General features: G+C 37.4%; 1 protein-coding gene across 2 annotated transcripts in view; it reads right to left on the bottom strand.

Annotated features, from left to right (window-relative positions):
- The window catches only part of KIF13B (kinesin family member 13B), a 188,827-nt gene that overhangs the window by 92,751 nt on the left and 69,937 nt on the right, over positions 1 to 26,139 (bottom strand). For both annotated transcript variants that reach the window (XM_084886371.1, XM_084886372.1), the window contains exons 6-13: positions 24,364 to 24,544; positions 20,313 to 20,400; positions 17,210 to 17,344; positions 15,253 to 15,365; positions 13,998 to 14,109; positions 6,345 to 6,557; positions 4,527 to 4,637; positions 493 to 627 (exon numbers count right to left, since the gene is read on the bottom strand). In XM_084886371.1, coding sequence (XP_084742497.1) covers positions 493 to 627; positions 4,527 to 4,637; positions 6,345 to 6,557; positions 13,998 to 14,109; positions 15,253 to 15,365; positions 17,210 to 17,344; positions 20,313 to 20,400; positions 24,364 to 24,544 — 1,088 coding nt within the window. The remainder of the gene's footprint in view (positions 1 to 492; positions 628 to 4,526; positions 4,638 to 6,344; positions 6,558 to 13,997; positions 14,110 to 15,252; positions 15,366 to 17,209; positions 17,345 to 20,312; positions 20,401 to 24,363; positions 24,545 to 26,139) is intronic.

The following is a 26,139-nucleotide window of genomic DNA, read 5'->3' as shown; positions in this document are numbered from 1 at the left end:
TTAAATTTTCCTAGAGTTACTGGAAACACACCTTTCATATCAAGTGATCCTATGAATATAACTTTCTTCAAGCATTTCCTCTTGTAAGCTAACAAAGCACTCACACAAAGGCGTGCTTCATATAAACCACAAAAGGTTCAGTCTACTAATGAATCATTTTTAAGTCAATTCTTAAGCTTTAAAGTTGTCTATTTAACTCTCTGGTATAAATCAAATTAAAGAATAATAACTAAGCTACTTAATTTGTTAGAAATAATATTAGAATATTATTTTTTATATTACAAGGTTGAATAACATCACTCAAAAACTAAAAAGGGAAACTATTCCAGAAACCCAAGATTTTTCTACACTTCAACTTTTTCAAATAAGAACAATTGGCTAATTCATTATTTGGGATAAGCATAGTTCTCCAACTTAAAAAAAAAAAAAAAAATGCTGTGAAATACTGTTCTATTTTGTGACAGGAAACAGTAGCAAAGCCTATTACTTCACCTTTAAATAGTAAACCAGAAGTTCATTCAAAGCAGGATCAGCATTCAGATTAACAAGGAAACATTTATCATCCCCGACTTTAATTCCAGAAGATTGAAGAGATATCCCAAGACTCTCAAGTTGTTTCTGCCGCTCCTGTAAAGGTATTAGAGAAGTATTAATTCCATAGCTATTGATGCAGGGAGATATAAAGGATCTTACGTTAGAGTAATTATTGAATAACCTTGTAAGTCAAATGTTTACTTAGAACATGGCATTATAGATTACTAGAGGCCTGGTGCATGCATTCATGCACAAGTGGGGTCTCTTGGCCTGGCCTGTGCCCCGCAATCCAGGATCCCTTAGGGATGTCAGAGAGCCAGTTTCAGCCCGATCCCTGCAGGACAGGCCAAGGGACCCCACCGGTGCATGAATCTGTACTCCAGGCCTCTAATATACATATAAGATCTTTGATTAATCTCTTTCCGCCCTCCCCCCTACCCTTCCCCTCTGAGATTCATCAATCTGTTCCATGTTTCTATGCCTTTGCTTTGAGTATCTGCCCCCTGGTGGTCACTGTATGTCATAGCTACCAAACGGTCAGCTGATTGCTTAGGCTTTTATATAGAGAAGAGATTGCATTATTTTCTCTTTCTGAACTATGTAATGCTATCTTACTTTATTAATTAAAACTTTTTCATTTTAAAAAATAAAGCCTTACAAATAACAACCAAGTATACTGCATTCTCAATTTTCATTCTTGAAAATAACATCTTGAATTCATCTTTCTCACTTAATTCTGTATATATGAGCAATTATACATTTGTTTTACTCAACTGTGATGTTTCTAAACAGCCAAGTTTTCAACACACTTGCTACTTGATGGCTCAGTGACTCCCCAGCCAGGATGAAAGCCAAACTCCTTCATTAAAGTCCACAAGGCCCTTCAATCTGGCCTATTTCATGTACCCCCATCGTCACATCTTGTTACTCCTATTTTCAAAACCTATACTGCAGTTACATGGAACATCTTCGAGGTCCCTGCAAGTGTGGAGAATGCTCTCTTTAGCTTAAGAGACTTTATACCTGTGTCTTCTAGCTGGGGCACACTTGTTCTCAAACTGGTAATTGTTTACTTGCCCATTTCTCTATGCAGCATGGATCCCATTTATCCAAGGTGTACTCCTAGCTCAAAGCATAACACACAGCGAGCATTCAAACGTTGGTCTTATAAATTATCAAAATAAAACCTGCATATGCACTCAAGTGCTATTTTCACAAGGATGTGAACCTTTCTTTTTCTGTGCCTACTGTCTCTAAATCCTCAAAATATGAATGTATGCATGTGAATGGATACATATGAATCCTGCAGCTGATGCTCTATAATTAAGGTGTATGAATTAGGGCAGAGGAAGGTGTCTTTGGCCTTTAGAAATAGCAAGCAGTAATGAGTCACAGCCACCAAGGACTTTTGATTCTGGGGAAAGACAAAACATGCAAAGTCATTTAATTAGGGCCACACAATAAATATGCAGTACAATTAACTCACAGCTTCAGAATCTTGCTGTTTCTAGGGATACCATCCTAATTTATATGGCCACTGCAACCCAGTCAATACATTTTGCCTAGAAGTATTCTATTACAAAAGTAGAGATATTTTGTGTCTGGGTTTTTGAATCAAGTCTCCCTTCTAACAAAAAACACTATGGGGTTCTTTCAGAAGTTCTGATTGATGTAGCATGAGACATTAGAGTTTTCAGCTTTCAGTTCTAAGAAATGATTACCCTTGATAAATAACATGGTCCAAAAACGAGGAGAGTAATTTTGACATGTTGTGTAGTCCTTTCTGAGGCAAGGGTCTTTTACATAGGAATTTGGGTAGGCAATTAAAGAATGATCCCAAGAATGAAAAGAAACATACTTGCTGACCCCTGATCATATCCAGGTTTTTATTTCAAGAATAGAAAAAAATGAAATTAGTCAACTTGAGTTCTTTTTGTTTATTCAAAAATATTATTGAACACCCACTTGAGAAACAAAAAGTAAGGCCTTTTTCCTTGAGAATCTTACTCACTCATTAGATAATAAAACTGTTCACACAAAAATTGCACAACAGTAGAGTACTGCATGACTTCAGGGTCAGAAGGATACAGACAGCTGTTCTGGACTTCGATGGCAGAGATGCGTAGGGCTGGCACACTAAAGAAGCTGCCACAGAGCATAGAGGACTCTGAGAGCCCAGACTGGGGACAGACATGTGGAAAGTCCTTCAAAAAATGAAATCTATTTAACTTAAGTTTATCCAGATGTTCTCAAAGTTATCTGGGCACAGACCATTTTTATCGCAGAAGACTTCATTAACAATTTCTGGCTACACTGCCAGAGATACATTTCAGGGAATGTAAGGCAATTTTGGAAGGAGATCAATGATCAACAGATCCAGTGAGAGAGGAGAAGAAAGCTCAGCAGCACGGAAGCCTGGGGGCTTGGAAAGATAAGGTATTGGATAAAATCAGGCATAGTCCCCAAAAAGGACATCTGCAAGAGGGAGAGAACAGCTAGGTAAGGAAAGATGCTAAAGATAAAATTCGCTAGCACAGCAATCTCACTTAGACCTACCCTCTTTTGTATCAGCAAAGCAATCCAAGCACAAGAGCACTTCAAAGTCAATGTTTTATTTTTGGAGAGCTCAAAGAAGCTCACACAAATGAGTTCCTAAACGAACAATTATCGGAATGATATAGTTTATGAAAAGCAAAAAAGTGAAACATGTAATGAGAAATAAAGTTTATACCTTAGTATATTGTCTTCTCTGTAATTTGAAGAATAGGTTTTAAAATAACCCAATGTGGTGACATAGATAAAATAAGATTGGCCATATATTGATCTTTAATGAAACTGGGTGATGAGTATATGTAGATTTATTATACTGTTCTCTTACCAATATTGAAGTTGACTATAATAAAAAATGTTTTTAAGTGGACTTAAATTCTAGTTTGCATTACTATAAATAAAACATCCCACTTCATGCTACATAATTGTAGTATCCTACAACTTCTGATATATATAGATTGGTTTTGGACAGCACATTTAAAGATGTAATCTACTGGGAGGCAAAATAAATGGCAAGTTCTATGTACCTGCCAATCCAGGGGACAGCTGAAAACTGGTGAGATTTTTAAGTTTAGAAAAGGAGGAAAAGAGGCAGAGGTTTAAATATCTGGTCAATAATTGTCTTTCAGGGTTGTTGGGAGGATTAAATAAAATACTGTACTTAAATGTGCTTAGCATAGACCCCAACACATATGTGAATCCAACTGGCCATTTTATTATTAGTTACTACATTAAATTGGTATACTTTTTCTTTTAATTTTGGAAGAATAAACTAAGGCAAATGAGCAGAAATTTAAAAAAATAAAAGATTTCTATTAAATAGTCATGAAAAGACTGATTGAAGGGGTACTGAGCTTCACATTATCATATATGTTTCTAAAACAGAGGTTGAATGAACCATCTAACAGGAAAGCCACAGCATAAGTCTTTTATGACTTAGCTGGACATTTCAGGATTTTCTCCAAATGCTAATGTTTCCACCCTAAGATTTCACAACTCAATATCAAGTGTTCTAAAAATGAGAGTAACCTCAGATTGAAGAATTTCATATTATTTTTACTGAGTTGTCATATGGAAGCAAGATCCTTACAACCTAATATCTTCTACTAATAATTTTGTGGTTTGGGCAAATTTCCTTAGGTCTACAAAACACTTAATAGAATTGGATGTTCAGAGCCAGAGGCTACAAAGTAGCTCTTTATTAAAAACTTTTTTATGACCCTAAAAAATTATTTCTTACATGATGAACAATTAATTGTAATCATGTCATTTTTTTATCCTTCAAATAAGCTGTAAAATATAAACTCTTGGCGCTAGATTCTTATTAACGGTGCTAGATTGCCATCCTCAAAGCAAGAAAACTAAAACCGAATCAGAAACGCCCTCTGAGATTCCTGGCACAAACTGCTGTGAGATTTCTCTCTAAATCAGGGAACACGAACCTGAGCGATCTCCTCGGTTGTCCTTAATTTCTCCTCCCAGGTCACAGTCATTTCCTGGATTAGCTTCTCTGATTCTTCCAGCCGTTCTTTTAGTTCTGGAGACTTCATTGCCTATAAGCAGAATGTTTATTTCATGAAATGTCTGTACGATGTGCTAAAAAAAAAATTAGCTAAATCCAGAAACCAGAAGTAACTATCTGCCTCCTCTCATCTCTGCGGCTCCCTGAGGTCTCTGATCAGAGACTTAAGTGACTGTCACTGATGCACAGCAGCCCGACTGCGTGGGTCCCACAAACAAATCCAGTCATCCAGGATGGTTTTGAAAGGGAGACAACTTTGTCCTTTTCTTCCAATGTTTAATGAGATAGTTCAAGTTATCAGGGCTTATTTTTTACCGTATTTTCCGGCATATAAGACGACGCCCTAATTTTACAGTTAAAAGATAGGTTTAGGCCTATATTTGCCGTATAAGTCTACCCCCCACTTTCAAGGCAACACCAGTTCTTTTTTTAATAGACCGCCTCTCTAACTCAGCCAATCCAAGCACGCTTTTTATGCATGCAAATTATACATGTTCTGTACCCGAAGCTACACTGTGTTCTAGTAAAAAGCCTGCTCAGATTGGCCAGAGTCAGAGAGGCGGTCTATTAAAAAAAGAACTGGTGTTGCCTCGGAAGTGGGGTGTAGTCGTATACAGCGAATATAGGCCTAAACCTATGTTTTAACTGTAAAATTAGGGGGTTGTCTTATACGCTGGAAAATACGGTAAATCCCCATCAGCTGTATATCTAAAGTCATACGTGATTCAGTCTAGTTTTTACTGTTGACTTCAGGTATTTATCCAAGTACACACAGACTAAATTTGTACGTGTCGCAAACTAGATGGTGTTATTAATATCAAGAACAGACACAAAATTTCAAAGAATCTTGATGCACTTTAAAATTATTCCTTAAACATAGGATAAAATTCAACAGGCAAAAATATGATCAAAATAATTGTTTTGACCATGTATTTTACCAATTTACATCCAGAAAACAGGCTATGACAAAGAAGAAAACTATGGTCCCACCCCAGGAAAGAGTCCCACAGTGCTGGCAAACTGTGGGAATAGAAGGGCTAGAGGAGGAATCATGATTTTGATATTTTATTCCTCTTTTGACAGACAAAAGGCTGAGCATTCAGTTGTAGTTGAAAATTGTGTAGGTTTCAAAGTCAGTTATGGAACATAAATACCACACATTATAGAATGTTCAAAGAATACTAGAAATGGAGTACCACTAAATAAATGGGTACTGCTGGTATAAAATATAGTTTCTACAAAAAAATTTAACCCACAACATGGCAAAAATAGATTATTAGGGTATGAAAGATCTCCTTAAGATTTCCATCCTGACTTCAAGCAGTGAACAAATGATAAACACAAGTCTGTTTGTTTCTTCTTCCAATTAGTTTGTGCCCATTCTCCACCATTTTTTTGCACTAAATTTTAATTATATGCATTTTCAAGTGTCTTTCTTAGTCTCCCTTATTCTATTACACATCTCTCTTGCCTGCTGCCTATACTATAGAATGAAACATTATCTCAATTCCTTTTATTCTTTCTTCCCATTAAATCTTTTAACACCTCTAAAAATTCTCTAACTGGCAATTATGACAATCTGTCTTCCTTTATTTATTACTCATCTCAAATCTCTCTTCCTATAAGAAATTTAAAAATTCTAAGTGACATCACTTACGGGTAAAGGGGGAGAAAATTCAAGTTTAGCTTTACTAGATTTTCCTAGACCCATAAGGCATCATTCAGCTGGGCCTTATACCTCTGCTTTAGTTAGCTGCTCTCGGAGTTTTTCTACTTCTTCTCTTAGATCTCGGATGATTCGTGCATTAGGATCCTCATTCACCACAGCGTGGTTCACGATGTGCTTTGCGCGATCTGCATACCGAAGAGTTGAAAGGGTTTCGTCATAGTTATCAGCTGCTGGACTCACAGTAGCTACCATGGCTGTCTTACTGTTGCCCCCAAGACTGTCCTAGAGAAGGAGAAATTGAGTAGCATTTTAAAGTTGGTAGAGAACAGCATATGAGGAAAAAGTCAGAAATGGTCAGACAATATCCCAAGGTCAAACACGTATTTAAGGACCAAGTCGGAACTAAAATATAGGTATCCTGACTCTCTGTCCCATGATCTATCTTTTCTGCCAAGTTACTTTTCTGAAAAAGGGAATTTTGGTTTTTGAGAATGGGCAGAGAAATACAATAAAGTCTACCTTATTTTAGTTTAATAATTTTAAGATAATTTGTTCTCTTTTAATAGACATGATGCTGTAAGTTTATTAATAAAAAAAAAAGAATGATTTTTTTATTCAGAATAAAAAAGAATGATTTCTTAAATGCCTACAAAATCTTCCTTAGAGGAACTGAACAATTGTGATACTGTTATCTGATCAAAAGTGATTACCTACAATCCAAGGCCTTGTACCTGGAATCTCTGAGAAGAAGCCTAAATAATGGCCCAGAAAGTGTTGCTGATCAATCACCTTGTACATTTTTTAAAACGATAATTATACAAAAAGGTACAATTACAGTCTTATTAAACAAAAGATACATTGAAGGTATTTCATTTTACTCCCTTTGATACCACTTCTAAAGCTACTAAAATAGACTTTACGTTCTACACAACCACTTCCACAGGCCAGGCGACAAGGGTGCAGAACAAAAGGTACTCACTCACCCTCATCATACTGAAACTGGAAAGTACAGTGAGAAGGGGTTTGAATAGGCTCCAACAAATTCAAAATACCACTTTCACTTGAGAATATTAAAAATAACTAAATATAACTGAATCACAAAACTAGCCTGGGGAAATCATGTCCACCCCCCCTCCACTTCACCATACAATGGCCGTGGCGGGCAGCCTCTTAAAGATGCTTTCCACCTCCTGTAGTAATACCTTCCCTTGAGTGTGGACAGAACTTGTTTATTTGCATCTAATAAACAGAATACAGCAGAAGTGATGGCATGTCAATTCTGATTATAAGAATATTGTAGCTTCTAGGAGGGGTGTTTTCTCTCACCACGGCCATGAGGTGAGATGGTCCTTTGAAGGAACCAAAGGAATGAGTTTGGAAACAACTATTTAGGTGAGCATATGCAACTCCCATTAAGCCTTGTAGTAACTGCAACCCCAGACACTCTGATTGCAGCCACATGACAGATGCCAGACAGACCACTTAGGCCATACCAGGAATCCTGACCCATAGAAATTGTGAGATAATAGATGATTATTGTTTCCACCTGATAAGGTCTAGGGGTAATATGCCATATAGCAATAGATAAGTACTCATACTCTAATATACAATCCCAGGATGAAAAGAATTACCCAAGATAATAAATTCAATACCCTCTTTCAGTAACAGAATATCACTAAATATAGTCTCAAGATTAGAGAAAACACTCAAACAGACCAATAATAAGAAATTCATTAGAATCTAATGATTAGATCATAAGAAAGCCAACTTTACTTTTGGGCAGCATTAACTGACATAAAACTTTTACTTTATTAGATACAAAGTTTTTCCACTATCAATATATCTAAAATGTGTTCGGGCATCTGTGATCTATACAATCTTTGTGCATAGACTTTATTTTGCCCTCAGCATTGGATTACTAGTCTCCTCATTCTACCAATGAAAAATCAGAGGTTTGTTCTGACAAAGAACGTTAAATACTCTGCCTAAAGATCCAGAACTAGTAAATTGAACTATATTCTAATACAACTGTATTCTGCCTTCAAGTCCAATATGATTTGACCTGAGGAGTAAGGTGACCTGACACCTTCCCAAATTATTGTGTCCTAGAGCCAGAAACAAAATTATTCCCAGGTGCCAAAACCGGTTTGGCTCAGTGGTAGAGCGTCAGTCTGCGGACTGAAAGGTCCCGGGTTCGATTCCGGTCAGGGGCATGTAAGTTAGTTGAGGGCACATCCCCGGTAGGGGGTGTGCAGGAGGCAGCTGGTCGATGTTTCTCTCTCATCGACGTTTCTAGCTCTCTATCTCTCTCCCTTCCTCTCTGTAAAAAATCAATAAAATATATATATTTTTAAAAATTATTCCTGGGTGTCCATAACAGTTCAATATAATCACAGATTGTATATGTTTGCTTCTTTGTCCATTACTGAAAATTACACAGAAAACATAGCTAATATCATTATATCTAGTTAGGAAATACACTGATGCATGAAAAAGGAAGGAAAGGTAAGTCATCTGGGCTTTGGGAAGCAAAGGCAATTTCTGTGAAGCCTGTATGAGTGTGTGCTTCATTATTCACTTCGAGATGCTGATCTCACATTGCTGGTGCCCAGCTCTGGAACGTTCAGAAAAATGTCAAGAAGAATCCCATGCACATTAATGAAATTCCAATGCCATATATAAAGATCACAGGAATGACATCTCCGATGGCAATTCAGCTCACTGGCAGCACCGTGGTGGGGTGCTGCCCTTCAAGAACCCCGGCATTCTGTTAGCCCACATGAACAGCAAATACTGCTGGGAAAAAGGGGATGTGTAACAATAAGTGGCAAAGGAGAAAGCATGCACATTGTGCTTCAATTTGTGCTGAGAAAAGGAAACCTGGCAAACAACAAATCCTTGATATTTTAAAAGCTCTTATGCATGAGCAACAACAATATGCTTATATTCAAAAATGGCCTCAGGCCATTAGCAAAAAGGAAATGGCAACAAAAGACCTGGCACTCTTTCAAGGAAAAATTATGAAACTTCTTGTTTACTCTTTAATTGCTTAATTAGGCAAATCAGCTGAGCTTTGTTTCGAATGTAGCAACTGCAAATTAAATAGACCTAGGAGAGAAATTTAATTTTGGAAGTCAGAATTGTTTAAAGCTGAAAGAACTCTGTGAAGTCATTTAATGAAATTATTTCATTTTACAGAAGAGAAATTGAGACCCAGAAAGAATGACAACTAGCCAAAGGTCATAATGCTAATTCAGAGCAGAATTGAAATTATTCATTCATTCAACTCTTCATGGAGTTTACCATCTAGAGCAGGGGTCTTCAAACTACGGCCCGCGGGCCACATGCAGCCCCCAGGGGAGTCTGATCCTGCCCGCCAGGTTTTTTGGGCAGTGAGCGCAGCTAAGGTGTTACAGTAGGAATTAGTAGTTCATATAGTCCGGCCCTCCAGCTCTCTGAGGGACTGTGATCTGGCCCCCACTTTAAAAAGTTTGAGGACCCCTGATCTAGAGGGCGATGCTGGTGAGCAAATACTACAGGATAAGAACTAAAGTAGGGATAAATACAGTATGGTCTGGGAAAACAGAGAAACAGCAGAAAGCCCAATCTTGAAATGTTAGGGAAGATCCCAAAGAAAGAGATATTTGAGGCCTTAAGATGAGTAAGCATCATCGGGGCCAAAGGGAAGGAGAGCAGTGTAGGAGACTGAAAAGAGGAGGAAGAATGTTCCAGAGTCAGAGCAAAGTCCTAGAAGTCACTTAGCTAGAATTGATAATATCAAGAGCAAAAGATGAACAATGAGAAGTAAGGAGTGGACAGATTATAAAGGGCCTAGTAAGTAACAAGTCATTAAAGAATTTGGACTTCATTGTAAGGGCTTCTGGAGAGTTATTAAAGAGATTTAAGTTTAAGAAGAGTATTAATATAGAAAGAAAATGCAACCTAACTGTAAAGAACAAAATGGACTAAGAAAGCTTAAGGGAGAGGTTTCAAACATGCAAGCGAAAGATGAAGTCTCCATTATGTAAGTGGCAATAAGAATGAGTAAAAGTGGATGAATTCGATAGATAAACATTATTGGAACATTTGTTACCAGAAGTTACTTAATATTGAGAACCATATTTCTAAGGTTACGTGAGAGAGCAGGGCAGGGCGAGGCGAACTCCTGACTCCACTGTGGGGCAGGGTGGAGTTATCCTCCATTTTGTGTAACTGGACCCTAGCCCTCACCTAACCAATCAGGGTCAGCCAAAGCAGTGGTGTAAAACCCCAAAGCTTGGCAAAGTTCACGCTCTCGTCCACCATGCGGTCGGCGTGTGTGGGACAGAGCCCATGTTAACATGGAAGAGGCTCTCTTGTTAATTGCATCGGACTTGGCTCCCTGCTGGTCTTTGGGGATCACGGAATCTCATGGAATCTCGGTACAACAACACACAGAGGCCCAAATCATCTTAATACAAAATGGTTCTTCACAGGCCACTTACCAAAGGAGAAAGCACTCTACAGCCCCTGAGAGAAGAGCACTCACATCTATGCCTGACCAGGAGTATCAGAGTTTCTCCAACTCTCACATGTTATGAACATCAAGAGCACAGCATAATTATAATGCAAATATCAATACAATGCAAAAAAAAAAAAGAACTTTACGAAGAAATTGCAAGTCTTATATACGATGGGCAATTTATAAGTTTAATAAAAGTTACATGAGAGAACACCAGAATATCAGGTCAAAAAGGATCAAGAAGAGTTAGACTAATTAAGAATTAAAAAAGGAAAAACTAACAGGGACATAAAAGCCACTTCAAAGGAGAATGATTTGAAGCTCAATAGATTCCTAGGGGCATTTGAGAAAACTGTTTAAATCCCAAAATATGTTTTGCAAAAATGCCCCTACTTAGGATCTTGTTGCAAAAGTCAAACAGAATAAGGAAGGTCACATAGTTTTTAAGGGGAAAAAATTATTAATTTTTTAAGCTTGAGAATTTATACATAGAAGTTACAATTTTAACCTAATTTTACTAAACAGAATGTAAAGTGAATTTTTAAAGAAAGGGTTTTGTTTTGTTCCTCAAGTATTTCCAATAGTTGCTATAAACCCTAGCAACAGTCAAGTGCTTCTCCTCCTAATCAAAAGTAACCTTTGATGACCTTTTGCCTACACAAAGATGGCTGGTGAAGCCCTGCATTCCAACCATGTTTCTGTCTCCAGTGTCTTATCTGTAAAACAGGAACACCGCCATTTACCTTCCAGGGGAAACTGAGATAATGTACATGAAGCACTTAGCATGGTACCTGATTCTACTGAGTTCTCCTGGCCTTCAGCCTACGGAATGAACATTAATTACCTAGGCCATTTTAACTATATTAACGAACAAAAGGTATTTCCTATTGTTGATTTAAGTGGACTGAAGTAGCAACACTGAAACAATAGGACAATGACTATTCTGTCTTTTAAATCAGGCACATGCAGGGAATAACCATGAATGATTAGGAAATGTTTTTGTGGAAACTTTGAGGAAGAAGTAAGTATCTTATTGAGATTTCTTCTGGAAATTAAACAAATTATGTTTAAAGGTTAATCATGAACTTATGAAACCAGTACAATTATTTCCTTAGTAGTGAAATGTTTTTGTAATATCCCTTTAATTCAAGAGTTATTTAGAAATAGTTTTTATTTAATAAATTTTGTTTGTTCAAAATTGAGACAGATTCATAGACACAGAGAATAAACTGGTGATTGCCAGAGGGTTAGGGGGTTAGAGGACTGGGTGAAAGAGATGAATAAGTACAAATGGGTAGTTAGAAAATAGCCCAAACTGGTTTTGCTCAGTGGATAGAGCATTGGCCTGAGGACTGAAGGGTCCCGGGTTCGATTCCGGTCAAGGGCATGTGCCTTGGTTGTGGGTACATCCCCAGTGGGGAGTGCGCAGGAAGCAACTGATCCATGTTTTTAACTTTCTATCCCTCTCCCTTCCTCTCTGTAAAAAAATCAATAAAAAATTTAAAAAGAAAAGAAAATAGTCATGGGACCCTAGCCGGTTTGGCTCAGAGGATAGAACGTTGGCCTGCAGACTGAAGGGTCCCGGGTTTGATTCGGTCAAGGGCATAGTATGCCGGGGTTGTGGGCTCGATGCCCAATAGGGGGTGTGCAGAAGGCAGCCGATCAATGATTCTCTCTCATCACTGATGTTTCTACCTTTCCTCTCTGAAGTCAATAAAAATATATTAAAAGAAAATAGTCATGGGGATGTAAAGTACAGCATAGGAAATATAGTCAATAACATTGCAATAAATATGTATGGTACTAGGTGGGTACTGGAAATATCAGGGGGAACACTTTGTAAAGTATATGATTGTCTAACTACTATGTTGTACACCTGAAACCAATACAAAATAATAGTGACTATAATTGAAAAATAAAATGTAGAGTTATTTTTTTTAAGTTTTGTTTGTTTATTCCTTTGTTTTAAATTTCAATTTTACTTCACTTTGTCCAAAGGAAGTAACATACCTGATTTTCTACTGTGGCAAATTACACTTAATCAAGCATGTTCAAACGGTGTGCAGAATTCTAAAAAGTAAACTTGAATACTAGGAGAGAGTAGAAATTAGAAGAAAATCCTACTCCTTTTACAAACACAGTTCTCTAAACATGTCATGGACTAAGTCAAAATTGTGGAACTTATGTTTAACTCATCTTTATATTCTCAAACCCTGGCACAATGAGTAATGGGTGTTCAATACATAAATCTTGATCAAGGAGAAAATAAGCTATCACAAGACTAAACAGGGTTCATAAAATGATTACTGCATTTTTTTAGAAAAAAGGGGTTGTAGGAAAATAGTATTGCAGGTTGGCCCCTCCATAAAGAGTTAAACTGTCACTAGATTTTATATCCTCTAATTCCCAGGCCAATATTCAGTTCATCAAAATTAACGGGACCCTGGAAGACCAGGGGGAAACCTGGAAATAGTCTCTTTCCCCCAAACTCCTATTACAGGTCATTATTATCTCTCATGGAATTACTGACCCATGTTATAATATTTTATGTACAGATCACATCTCCCTTACCAAACTCTGAGCAATGAGAGGGCATGCAGTGCCTCGCACTCCCTTATGTTCTCCACAGCACTTCAAACAGGTGTTTTATTTCCTTCTCATCTACATTTCTCTTATTGAAGTTGAGTCAGTCAGTGAATGATTGTGACCTGCTCTATATTCTTAAACAACACTTTAAGAGCTGAAAGCAAAAAAATCAATAAAATAAGTAAAAATAAAATAAATAAATAAATAAATAAGAAAAAAAAAAAAGAAGCTGAAAGCAAATTAAAATGTTCATGAGTAATCTTGAAGTTAAACCAAAATGGAAGGTACAAAAATGTCAAATAAAGGGCGTCTGTAAGAAAAACAGTGGTCCAGCTGGGTATGTAAGACGGTGGAAACTCCTTTCCTATGACTCACTTGCCTATTAGATTAGCATGAGGTCCTTCTTCTATTCACCCAAATCTCAGGGAAACTGTGGGATCAATTGTGCACCAAACTCCCACTGTTCCAGTTCTGGTGAATCAGGAAGAAACCTGTGCTTAATAAATTAAAATTATGGTTACCATCTAACAGCCTAATGATGGAGGAAATGATCATTGAAAAGGACTAATATTCTACTCGTTATTCTTCCTGCTATGGACCACCAAGAGTAAACCAGGAAGGGAACAAAAACTTACTTTGAGCAGCCAAGTGAGAACCGAGTCACGATACGGAACAAATTTATTCTTGGTTTTGCCAGCACTCTGATCTGCTAGGGCTGAGATAACCAGACCAAGGGTTGTGAGGGACCTGCATGGTGCAACAAACCATAATAATCATAAAAAACAAAGTATATCAAGTATCACGTTTCAACACAAAGATTGAATCTCAAGATGCCTTTGAACCTGCAAGAAAACAGTACTGTTGTCAGCATTTTGCTGCTCCGTTTAAAAATACAGAAACTCTAAAAGCTGATATCCCTCTAATACTACTGTAAGCAATAAAACTGCTTAGCTTGGCCATTTTTTTTTTTCATTTTTATAAATAAAGATGTGAGCTGTAAACCTTTGGGTCAAGATAATGACATGAACACCACATAACTTTAAGAAAGGAAGCTATTCAATACATTGGATAATAACAGAATCTGCATGATGGTGTTCTATGATCTCCAGCTGGTTACTGATACTGGTTATCTCATTATGTGTCCCTCTGGTAGCTACAAAGATAGAAAAATTCCTGCCCACAGGAGCTAACATTTTAGCCCGAGGAAGAAAATATAGCCATATGAAAGAATTGGTGAATAAAACATTACTTTATAAAGCCCTAATCTCTAGGAATAAATAAGCACCACAGCAGTCATAAGAGGGAAAGCCAGATGTGGCCAGTATACATGCTGCTGTTTGTTCAGACAGTGACACCTAGGTCAAGGTCAGCAGCTGGACTTTGATAGATCAATTACCTTTGTTCTGTTCTATAACTTAGACCAGCAGTTCTCAACTGGGGCTGACTGTACCCCCATAGGGAACAGCTGGCAATGTGTAGAGATAATTTGGGTTGTCACAATTTAGGGGGATTGGGGCGGGGGGGGGGGGGGGGGGGGGGGGGGGGAGAATTGGCAGAGACTACCGCCACCTAGTGGGTAGAGGCCAGAGGTGCCACTAAACATCCTAGAATACACAGGACCACTCTTAGGGACAAAGAATTGCCAAGTCCCAAATCTCAAAAGGCCACTCCTGAGAAACCTCTGATTGACTGAGGCTGTACTCCTCAGTCCCATCAGATATTTGACCAAAACATAAAATAGGTTCAAGCTCATAAAACAATATACATCTGAAAAAATTTCAAAACCATTATAGCCTTCATCGGCCCAGAATCTTATTATTTTAATAACAACAGAAGTTCTCCTATTTGGCTATTAAGTCACCAAAGCAATAAAGGTCCTGAAAAACTTACTTGTTAATGTTGCTCCCCTCCTTCAGCCTGTCACCAGCAGCACCAGTTTTTGTTGCCCGCTCACTGCCAGCTAAATCCACCAAGCTCAGCTTGCCCACTTTCTCTCCAGATGTCTAGAAAGTAAATTGACAAATACTAATACACAGTTAAGGAATATAAAAGGGAATATCATCTTTATAGAATGAGTTTATTAAAGAAATCCTTTATTAAAGAGTTACTTTTTTTTTCAAAATTAGTTTGTGTTGCTGTAAACCACTGTGAGAAAACTGTACAATCTTGTAAACACAAAATTATACAAAACTCTGGATACAGAGAACAGACTGATGGTTGTCAGAGGGAAGGGTTAAAAAGGTGAAGGGACTGAGAAGTACAGATTGGTAATTACAAAACACATGAGGATATAAAGCACAGCATAGGGAATATAGTCACTAGTATTGTAATAAATACATGGTTCCAGGTGGGTACTGAAAATATCAGGGGAACACTCTGTAAGTGTATGACTATCTAGCCATTATGCTGTACACCTGAAACTAATACAAAGTAACACTGAATGTAAACTGTAATTGAAAAATAAAAATGTTTTATATTAAATCATACATTAACATTCTATTTTCAGCAGCATTACAAAAAAAAAAAATGTGGGAAATCAATGCCAAATTCTATTGACTGGATCATTTTTTTAAAACTTTCCTTTAAAATATACATTCATATTTATTTCCATAAATAAACATGTTGCTGCAAAAGGATATTCAGCTTTCCAAATCAAAAGTACTTCTGGTTAAAAAAAAAAAAAGTCTTCAGTATGTTTTTTGTTTTATGCTGAAAAGGAAATAGGAAACAAAGAACTTTTGGTTGTTATACTAATCTTGCTGTGATGGCAATAGAAGAAAAATAAGCTTTCAGCAAACAAAAATCCTGCCAAAATATAGTGCTTTGCCAGGGTAATTATTTTAGCTTCTGGTATTTGAAATCTATTTGCTGAGGATGGGCATCATAATAAAATATGCAAAAATTCATAAAAACGGAAAACACAAATGTAAGTCAACAGAAACGTTCCAGTGTGTAGAAGAAGCATATGTGTCTCTGGCTCTGTTAACTCTTACAAGTTTCAAAACCAAATACTCAAAAATATCATTCTAAAAATCCAGCAACTTATAGTACAGTTTCCCCAGTGCAATTTATTCCTTCTAATACTGAGCTGCTTAGCAGAAGGTAATATTTCAAAAGTGTCTCCATTGAATCAGCTAGAGTATTAGCATTAGCTTATATGCCATTAGCCATCATAGTTCAAAGCTCAAAAAAATGCTGTGGGGGAAAAAATGTTGTGGCAAAGACTTTGGACCATCTGCTTGTATAACTTCTGCTCAGCCTTCTTTAGCTGGAGATGGTGGAGAGCTAAAACTTAAATTTCTCAGTCTCCCTCGCAGGGCAGGATTATGGGCTGACTTGGGTTCTGTCAGATACACTTGCTTAAGATTTGGAAAACAGAAGTAAAGCAAAGGCCATCCTCTGCCCCTGTGTGTGTGTGTGTGTGTGTGTGTGTGTGTGTGTGTGTTTGGGGGGTTTGTTTATTTGTTTGTTTTGGGAGGTTTTTGCTGGCATGCAGGATGATGGTAGTATGTTGTCCTGGATCACAGCTATGGGTTATGCCTGGAACTCATAGCCACAGCATAGTGGTGGCCTCAGGGGGAGCATCCTGGTCAATAAGCTTTGTGTTGTTCTGAAAGTTTCTCCTAGAGATTCAGTCTAGAACCCACTCCTCCTCAGATGTTCCAACAACTTTGCAAGCCCCCAAATCCCTCCTTTAAATCTCTTTCTGTCTACTGAGAGTAGCTTTTATTTCTTGTCCTGTGTCCCAACTGATAAACATGTTTGGTTAGGACTTCTAGTCATCTAACACCTAAAGGGAATAAGATAAACCATGATCTACTTTACAAATTAAAGTCTGAACACCTACCCCAGACTTCACATCGTACAAAGTATGTGTGAGGGTGATTTTGAAGACCGCATGAGATCGGCTACTCTCCTCATTCATGTTGGTTGCAGCAACTGTACGAGATTTATTACCCTCAGACATCAAGGACTCAATATCCTAAGTGAAAACAAGTTACAGACATACATTTTATTATCGATCTAATATATATTAAAACTCTGTTACACTACGAAATACATGAAAAGTTTAACTACTTATTCAGCCATAGTTGACATTTACACTTTGTTTTTCAATGAAAATTAAACCTCACAGAATACAATAGCCAATACTGCCCATGAAAACAAATAAAATACATTATTTTCTGTAGGTGTAAATAAAGTAGCCTCTTTGACTGATAATTAAAAAAGTTTAAACACCATATGTTGAGTCTCATTAAATAGACAAATATGCCATGCCAATCTTCATCTCATTTAGAAATTTGAAAAAAAAATTAGTTTCTTTAATTACAGAAGTAATAGAAGTTCACTGTTAAAACAAATTAGATTATAGGAATAAGCGACAAGCAAAAATAATTTGTAAGCCCTCAAGTAGGCAGAGCATCACCTCAGAGTATATCTTAACAGATCTATTTTTTATTTATTTTTTATTTTTTTAAATATATTTTATTGATTTTTTACAGAGAGGAAGAGAGAGGAATAGAGAGTTAGAAACATCGATGAGAGAGAATCACCGATCAGCTGCCTCTTGCACACCCCCCACAGGGGATGTGCCCGCAACCAAGGTACATGCCCTTGACCAGAATCGAACCTGGGACCCTTCAGTCCGCAGGCCGACGCTCTATCCACTGAGCCAAACCTGTTTCGGCTAGACCTATTTTTTAAAATAAAAACTTTAAGATATGAATTTCTGCACTACTTGTTGGCATTACTGCTAAAACAGAGGCAGCATGATGTAATACAGAAAGATCATGGGATCTTCATTTTTTAAAATGTTACAAGCTCTAAAAACAGTTACTTAAACAATATGAATTTGAGTTTCATAAGTAACAATGCAGAGCTATAACATCATCTACATTCTAAGGATTTAATTTAGGAACAAGAAAGATGATATGTTTAAGAGTCCACTAGCTGTCTCCTTCTATCCAGTCTTCTCCTCTTTTCAGTAAAGGAACCCAATCTTCCATAGCATATTGCAGCAGAGCTGAGGGACAACATTTCCCAGATACCTTGAAGCTCAGTCTAGCCATATGACTAAGTTTTAGCAAATGAGAGGTAAAGTATAATACAGGTCACTGGGAATTGTGCTTACAGGGGGTAGGCATGCTGTTGCATTTTGGTTCTTAAAGCCACCTTGAACTATAAAAATAAGGGCATTACCACAGAGCTGGCAGGAATCTGGATTCCCAACATCATCTTTAGGGCCACCATACCAGCCCTTTCAACATTCATTCTTTCATTCACTTACTCAAATATATATTGAAAGCACCTACTAAGTGCCAGGTACATTTTAAGATACTGAGAACACAGAATGGTCAAAACATAATAATTCATATTCCAAAGAACTTAAATTCTATTATTTTTTTTGTTATATGTAGCCAAACATAATCCTGACATACACATATAAAAACCTTTGAAAACCATAACGTTCTATTTTGCTGTATAAGTTTTAAAAAATAATGCTTAAGGAAAAAGTCAACATTATAAATAAAATGCCTCACAAAGTAAAAATATTAACTGTAAAAAAGATATATAAATAGGCACCACAATGGGAAAAAATCACAATGTTCTAGATCCATTCTAAATCCACTTTAGACCCATTAAGTCTGACAATCCTAAGGCTTAACGTAAAAGCTTATCCTCTTCAGCCTACATTTATTCATTGGTCTCTAATCTGTTGCCTTATGGATGAACTCTATATTGAGCCTTTCAATTTTTTTAACATCCAATCTCCTTTGAACTCTCAAAACAATCGTGCTCTCTCTCTCTCCAATGTTGCATAAATATGCTCTCAAATGATCCAATAATACCTAACATTATATACATATTCTAGAGCAGCGGTCGCCAACTAATGGTCCGCGGACCACTGGTGGTCCATGAGTCTGAAAGATTGGCAACCACTGCTCTAGAGTTTCCAAGACTTTCACATACATTATCCCATTAGATCTCTTCCAGGAAGCCATCTCAGACACCACGCTTCACGAACACCTACATATCCATTTAAGTTCGATACCCCTCCTCGAATATGCATCTACCACAGCACTTAAAACCATGTTGTTTCATAATAACTTTATAACACCTGTAACCAGCTTGAGGTAATGGACCATTCTCTTTTTTCTATCCTCAGCATCTAGCACAATGCCTGGCATATGACAGATATTCAATAGATATTTACTAAGTAAAGTGTCATTGACCAAATGATAGAATTCATTAATGAACAAAGAAACAAATAAACCTACCTCATAAGACAGTCAAGACTATAAAACTAATTTGCATTTTGAAAACTAGGACAAAGAGGGTAGGTGAGGAGGAGTAAAGAACCCAGAGTCAAACAGGAATTGAACAAAAGGATTAAGTGTCACTGGATCAACATTTTCAGACTCTCAATTCAATGTACATTACATCACAGCATGTCACCCACCCCCATTTCTCCAGTGCACAAAGCCTATTGGAGTCACACAAAGCAGAACCCTGAGTTTGAAAATGACAAGAACTAAAGGCAGTGATTCCCTCAGATTAGAAACAAGCTTTGAATTCCATCTTCTCAACTCGTACATTGTATTTCATTATATCCACTCAATCATAAGCAACTTCACTATTTTATATACTATCAGGAAGGACAAAATGCTGATATTTATCATTGTAAGGAACATCACAATTTTAGAGCTTGTAAAACACACAAAAAAGTGTATCTTACAATAGAAGAATAGGTATTTTTTGCAAATGTACACCTTCTCGCACAATTAAACTGTCCTGACAGCCATATACAGCTTTTTAAGTAAAAAATTATGTAAAAAGTAATTTATTTATTAAGTGACACTGCTATAACTTTTTAAATTTCAAAAATAATGATAATCACAAATTAAACAAAAAAACCTGCTACACCGAATTATATAAAGGATGTTGTTTACCTTATAGCTTGTGACAGCCAGTTTAGACAGTCCGTCGACATAGGGTCCCAACACACTGTGTTCTCTGACCTTTAACGTTTGACGGCTTCTGTGCATTAAAAACAAATAAATGATTTTTAAACAATAACCTGTTTTTTAAAGGACTCAACTATGCTCCATAAGATACATACTAAATTCAACAAAGATCCCCCAAAAAATAAAACCACAGACTTGATCCCAGAAGAATTTAAACCAAAATTTAAAATCTTGACTGGTAACAAACACTTCACAATGTGGTAAAATATCACATCTCTCAAAAGGGTACACTGTGGGATGTCTATTTGCTACCACAAAGAATGCCAAGTCAAATAATACAAACAGTCTACTTGTCATTTCACAGAATGTGGGACAGAGAGCAGAAACTCAATAAATGTTAACTGTGCAAGAAAGAAAAATTACAGACCAACCTCATACAACCTCGATCATGAATAAAAATAAAAGACGACAAATAATGAAACCGATGATTTAAAAACTTAAAACTGGGCTTATCTCAGGGTTGCCGGTTTTTTGTTTTTTTGTTTGTTTTTTATACTGGAAAAGGATCCATGGCCTTTACTACACTGACAGACTAATGGGGGGTGGGGGAGAGGAGAACATAGTCATTTCAATAAATGTAGGAAAAGTATTCGATAAAATTAAGTACTCATTCATGATCTATATAATAAAAGCCTAAGCAACCATTATGGCAGAACAACCAGAATGACCAGTCACTATGAGACACACTGACCACCAGGGGGAAGATGCCCAATGCAGGAGCTGACCCCTGGTGGTCAGTGTGGTCCTGCAGGGGGAGCACTGCTCAGCTGCTCAGCCAGAAGCGGGGCTGACAGCTGGTGAGCCCAGCGGTGGTGGCAGGAGCCTCTCCCACCTCTATAGCAGTGCTAAGGAACAACAAGCCGAGTGATAAGAAGCAGCAAGCAGGCGGGTGGTTAGGAGCGAGAGGGATATCTGATTGCCAGCTTAGGTCCACTCCCCATCCTGGACTGCGAAAGGGAGCCAGCCGGGCTAAAGAATCTCTTACCCCCAGTGCACTAATTTAATGCACCAGGCCTCTAGTTAAAAAATAAGTAAGCCTCTTAGCAAACAAAGAACTGACAAACCAGTGAAAGATATCTGCCAAAAATCTAGAGCATACAGCATAGTTAATATCAACTCAAAATGTTAAAAATATTTGCTGATGATTGATTGTGAATTTTACCTTAAAAAAAAACCAACAACCTTTAAAAAATAAAATCATTATAATGTAAAAATACTAGTTGATGGTGAGATTACAAGTGATTTTTATTTCATTTAACTTAATATTTTCTAGTGATTTGAACTCCTTTAGCATCTTAGGATCAACCACTAAATTTTTTGCTTACTGTGAAGAAACTGCATAAAATAGACATAGAACAATTATTTAACTTAGTTCTGACTTCAGGATATATTCTTTTTCCTTTCCCTTTTTCCCTTTATCTTAAAGATAATGTGTACTGCATTATCTCCCAAGTAAAACATAATTACATTATGCTCTAGCTGGGTGGCTTGGTTTAAGCATTGTCTGGTATACCAAAAGGTTGCAGGTTCGATTCCCTGCCAGGGCTCATACCTAGGTTTAGAGTTTGAACCCCAGTCAGGGTGCATACAGGAAGCAACTGGTCACTATTTTTCTCTCATTTCTCTCTCACCTCTCTCTTTCTCTCTTTCTCTCTTTCTCTTTCTCTGTCTCTCTCTCTCTCTCTCTCTCTCTCTCTCTCTCTCTCTCTTTCTCCCTCTCTCTCTCTCTCCCCCCCCCCCCTTTCACTCTCTCTAAAAACCAATAAAAACATATCCTTGGGTGAAAACTAAGAAAAATAAATAAATAAAAACAGAATTACATTATTACACATAGTACATGCAGAATTAATAAAATTAGTCCTTGAATAACAAAGCAAAGTTCTCTCAAACAGTCTTTCACTGAAAAAATACCACCTTTATAGTTTTTAAAAATATATATTTTTATTGATTTCAGAGAGGAAGGGAGAGAGCAATAGAAACATCAATGATGAGAGAAAATCATTGATGGGCTGCCTCCTGCACGTCCAGGGAACCGAGCCCGCAACCCAGGCATATGTCCTTGGCTGGAATTGAATCTGGGACCCTTCAGTCTGCAGGCCAACACTCTATCCACTGAGCCAAACCGGCTAGGGCTCACTTTTATAGTTTTTAATCTATTTACTTCAACTGTTCAGAAACACTACAAAAAAAAAGTCAAGAACTTCCATGGGGGAGACAACAATGACAACAGCTAACACTTATTGAGCACTTACTATGCATCATAAAGCTTCTAAGGCCTCAAGTGTAGCGTCCCAGTCCACCTACAACAGCCTCTGAGATATTCTATATTATTATCATACTCTGTGTACAAAAGAGGCCTAAAAAGCAATTAATGGGACTATATCCAGAGCTAGATAAATCCAAAGCCCAAGCTGTTAATTACTAAGCTATACACAAGACAAACATAGAAGAAATTATTAAAGACCATGAAAAAACTGTAAAGTTTAAGCTATGCCACACATGTACTGTGGGATATAAAACACAAGACTGAAACCAGCTAAAAATTTCTGAATAGTTCTAGGCTGGTCTCTAATAAAATGATGGTCTTCACAGAGATGAAAGTGCAAGACCAAGTTTTCAGGGTAGAGCCAGAAAAAGTACGAGGGCACAATATTCAGCAATGTGGGTGCCCAGGCCACAACCTTCCTACGTCTGGCCTCCTTTTTGCCCTGTTCTGGCAGTCACACTGGACAGCTGGTCACTCTCCAAACCAGGGATTTCTCCAAACATGCTTGGCATGGACTGTCCCTGTGTTCAAATGGTTCTCACCTGACTTCTCTGTCAACAAACTTCTACTCAGCACAAAATTTAGCACTCTCTAGTGAATCTTCCCTTCTCCAGGCAAAGATACTTATTGTGATTGAGCAAGTGTCTCAGCGAATCACTATGATTTATTACCTCTAAGACCATCTTTCCTTGACCATCTTCATCCAAACATAACTCACTGTCCCCTTGTTACCCTCTGTACTTTCTGTAAGCCTCAGCTCATTGGCCCTTTGACCTCCTGGACACTGTTTCTATATCTGTAGCCACAAGCTGTGGTTATTATCTGTTTTTTTCTCTCACTGTTACACTTCCCTAAAATCAGAATTCAGAAAATGCTGGGTGCAATGAACAGATTGCCTCAGATACCTCTATCTTCCTCATTAGGTTCAAACATGACTGCTGAGTGAGAACAACATTTTTAAGGCTTTCTAATTCTTCTGAGGCTAATATTTCTAATATTTCAAAGTCTATGCCATAAAATGGGACATTTTTTAAAATCTAGGAATCTTTAAAATTAACGATCCTGGAGTCCAGGTTTCATATGCCTTTGTCTCTCTCTCCACAGTCTATAAACAAACAGCTAATTTCCTCCTGGAATTTCTTGGTTAAAAAAACAATAACAGCCTACTTGACTAAGGATACCAACTATCTGGATACTAAGTAATGAGGATGCATAATGAGGAAGGCAGTATGACCCAAATGGGTGCTGCTCACCCACACTTCCCTACCCCATCTCAGCCCGAACTTCAAAACCCCAGAATTGGCTGCAGAAAGCCACTCAATGGAACTAACAGCAAATCACAAAAATAGTAGCTAGAAAACTAGATAAAATCACAAATAACTAGGTTTAAAAAAAAACTCTCTGCTAGAGTTCAATGTAAAAAAATTCTCTTAAGTCCTAGCTGGTTTGGCTCAATGGATAGAGCATTAGTCTGTGGACTGAAGGGTCCCAGGTTTGATTTCAGCCAAGGGCACATGCCTGGGTTGTGGGCTCAATTCCCAGTAGGGGGCATGCAGGAGGCAGCCAATCAATGATTCTCATCAGTTATGTTTCTATCTCTCCCTCTCCCTTCCTCTCTAAAATCGATAAAATACATTTTTTTAAAATTTCACTTAAACTAATTTAAATTTTAGTCCATAATACTATAATATTAGTCTCAAAGTCATTTACCCTTTGGGATCAAGAAGGTCTCTGACTTTTTCATTATAAATTTCCATATAGGACACTTCTACTTTAAAACTCTGCTCTTCATTTTCCTCTTTCTGAGTTCGTTCAAAGAGTCCACTGCAAAGTCTTGGGATTAATCCAGGTTGGTCAGCTGTACCCATCATGGTATAAGATTTTCCAGATCCTAAAAAATGAAAATTGTAGTTATTACTGTCTCTTTGAGAAGCTGAAATACATAAACCTCTTTCCAATGCTCAAAATAAATTATTAGCACCTAGGAAAATGCCCTAAATAAAATAAGAAATATACCCAAATATAATGATGAGACTATTAAGTATAGAAGCTTTCCTAATGCACGTGGAAAAGTCAAAAGTAAACATCCTTTAAGAAGAAAACAAAAACCTTCTTTAAGCATCTTCAGAGTTTAAAAAATTACCTCAAACGACTGAAAAATAGTTTTCTAAAATCAATAGGGATGATCCATATGATCAATAATTCTATTGTGCCTGTTATCAACCACTAACCATGCCACAAAAATTATATTACCTCTATAGACCCCAGAGCAAAGTAACCTACTACCCTTGACAATAGTGTAGAAACTAGAATAATCTTATTCTATTATAAAATTATTTTCTCCATTGTATCAAGAATAGATATTCATTAAAGACAATGTAGAAAACACCAGAAAATAGGGGGGCGGAAATCCAAGCAATCACACTCCTTAGTATAATTCTGTTTCTTTTTTTATAAGCAGTAATTTTATAAACATACTTTTATTTGTTTTATTTATTGATTTGACAGAAAGAGAGAGGAAGGGAGAGTGAGGAGGGAGGGAGAGAGGAGAAATAAGAGAGGGAAAGAGGAGGGAGAGAGAGAGACAGACAGACAGACAGACATTGATTTGTTGTTCCATTTATTCATGCATTCAGTAGAGGCCTGATGCACAAAATTCATACAGCCTCTCACAGTGTGAAGGCTGTCTCGGCCCTCGAAGCCCCAGCCTTGTCTGGAAGGTCGTTGGGCTGTCCAGTCTAATTAACATAATGCATTTTTATTATTATAGATTGGTTGATGTTTGCATGTGCCCTGACCAGGGATTGAACCCGCAACCATGGTGTACTGGGACCACACTCTAAACAACTGAGCTACCTGGTCAGGGCCTATAAACACACTTTTAAACACAAGTTGCTGCTTTATCTCATTATCATAACTTCCAAAACTAATACACCACTTCTTTTATATATATTTGTACATATATAAAATTATTGATTTCAGAAAGGGAGCGAGGAGGAAGAGAGAGAGAAAGAGAGAGAGAAACATCAATGATGAGAAAGAATCATTGATTGGCTGCCTCCTGCATGCCTCTCACTGAGGATCAAACCCACAACCCAGGCATGTGCCCTGACCAGGAATCGCCTGGTTCATAGGTCAACACTCAACCACTGAGCCATGCTAGCTAGGCTAATACACCACTTTTTATGTAGCAGGCCTTTTCTAAAAGTTTTTCACATGTTAGCTCATTGTGACAACCCACTCAATAAGAAAGGTCTATAATTATCAACGTTTTACAGACAAGGGAACTGAGGGGTGAATTCCACTGCTAATCAATGGCAGAAACAGGGTTAGAGCTAGAATACCCTGGATCAGAGCCACTGCCTTTATAACTGATAAGATGCTAACAATATGCATCCTTTTTGGTATATTTTCTACCATAATCCTTAAAGCTTAAAACAACAACACGCCGAAACTGGTTTGGCTCAGTGCATAGAGCGTCAGCCT

Source organism: Pipistrellus hanaki (assembly GCF_964339955.1).
Source record: "Pipistrellus hanaki genome assembly, chromosome: 5".
Lineage (NCBI taxonomy): Eukaryota > Metazoa > Chordata > Mammalia > Chiroptera > Vespertilionidae > Pipistrellus > Pipistrellus hanaki.
Note: the sequence above shows the minus strand (reverse complement) of the source record. Positions and strands in the feature narration are given on the sequence as shown.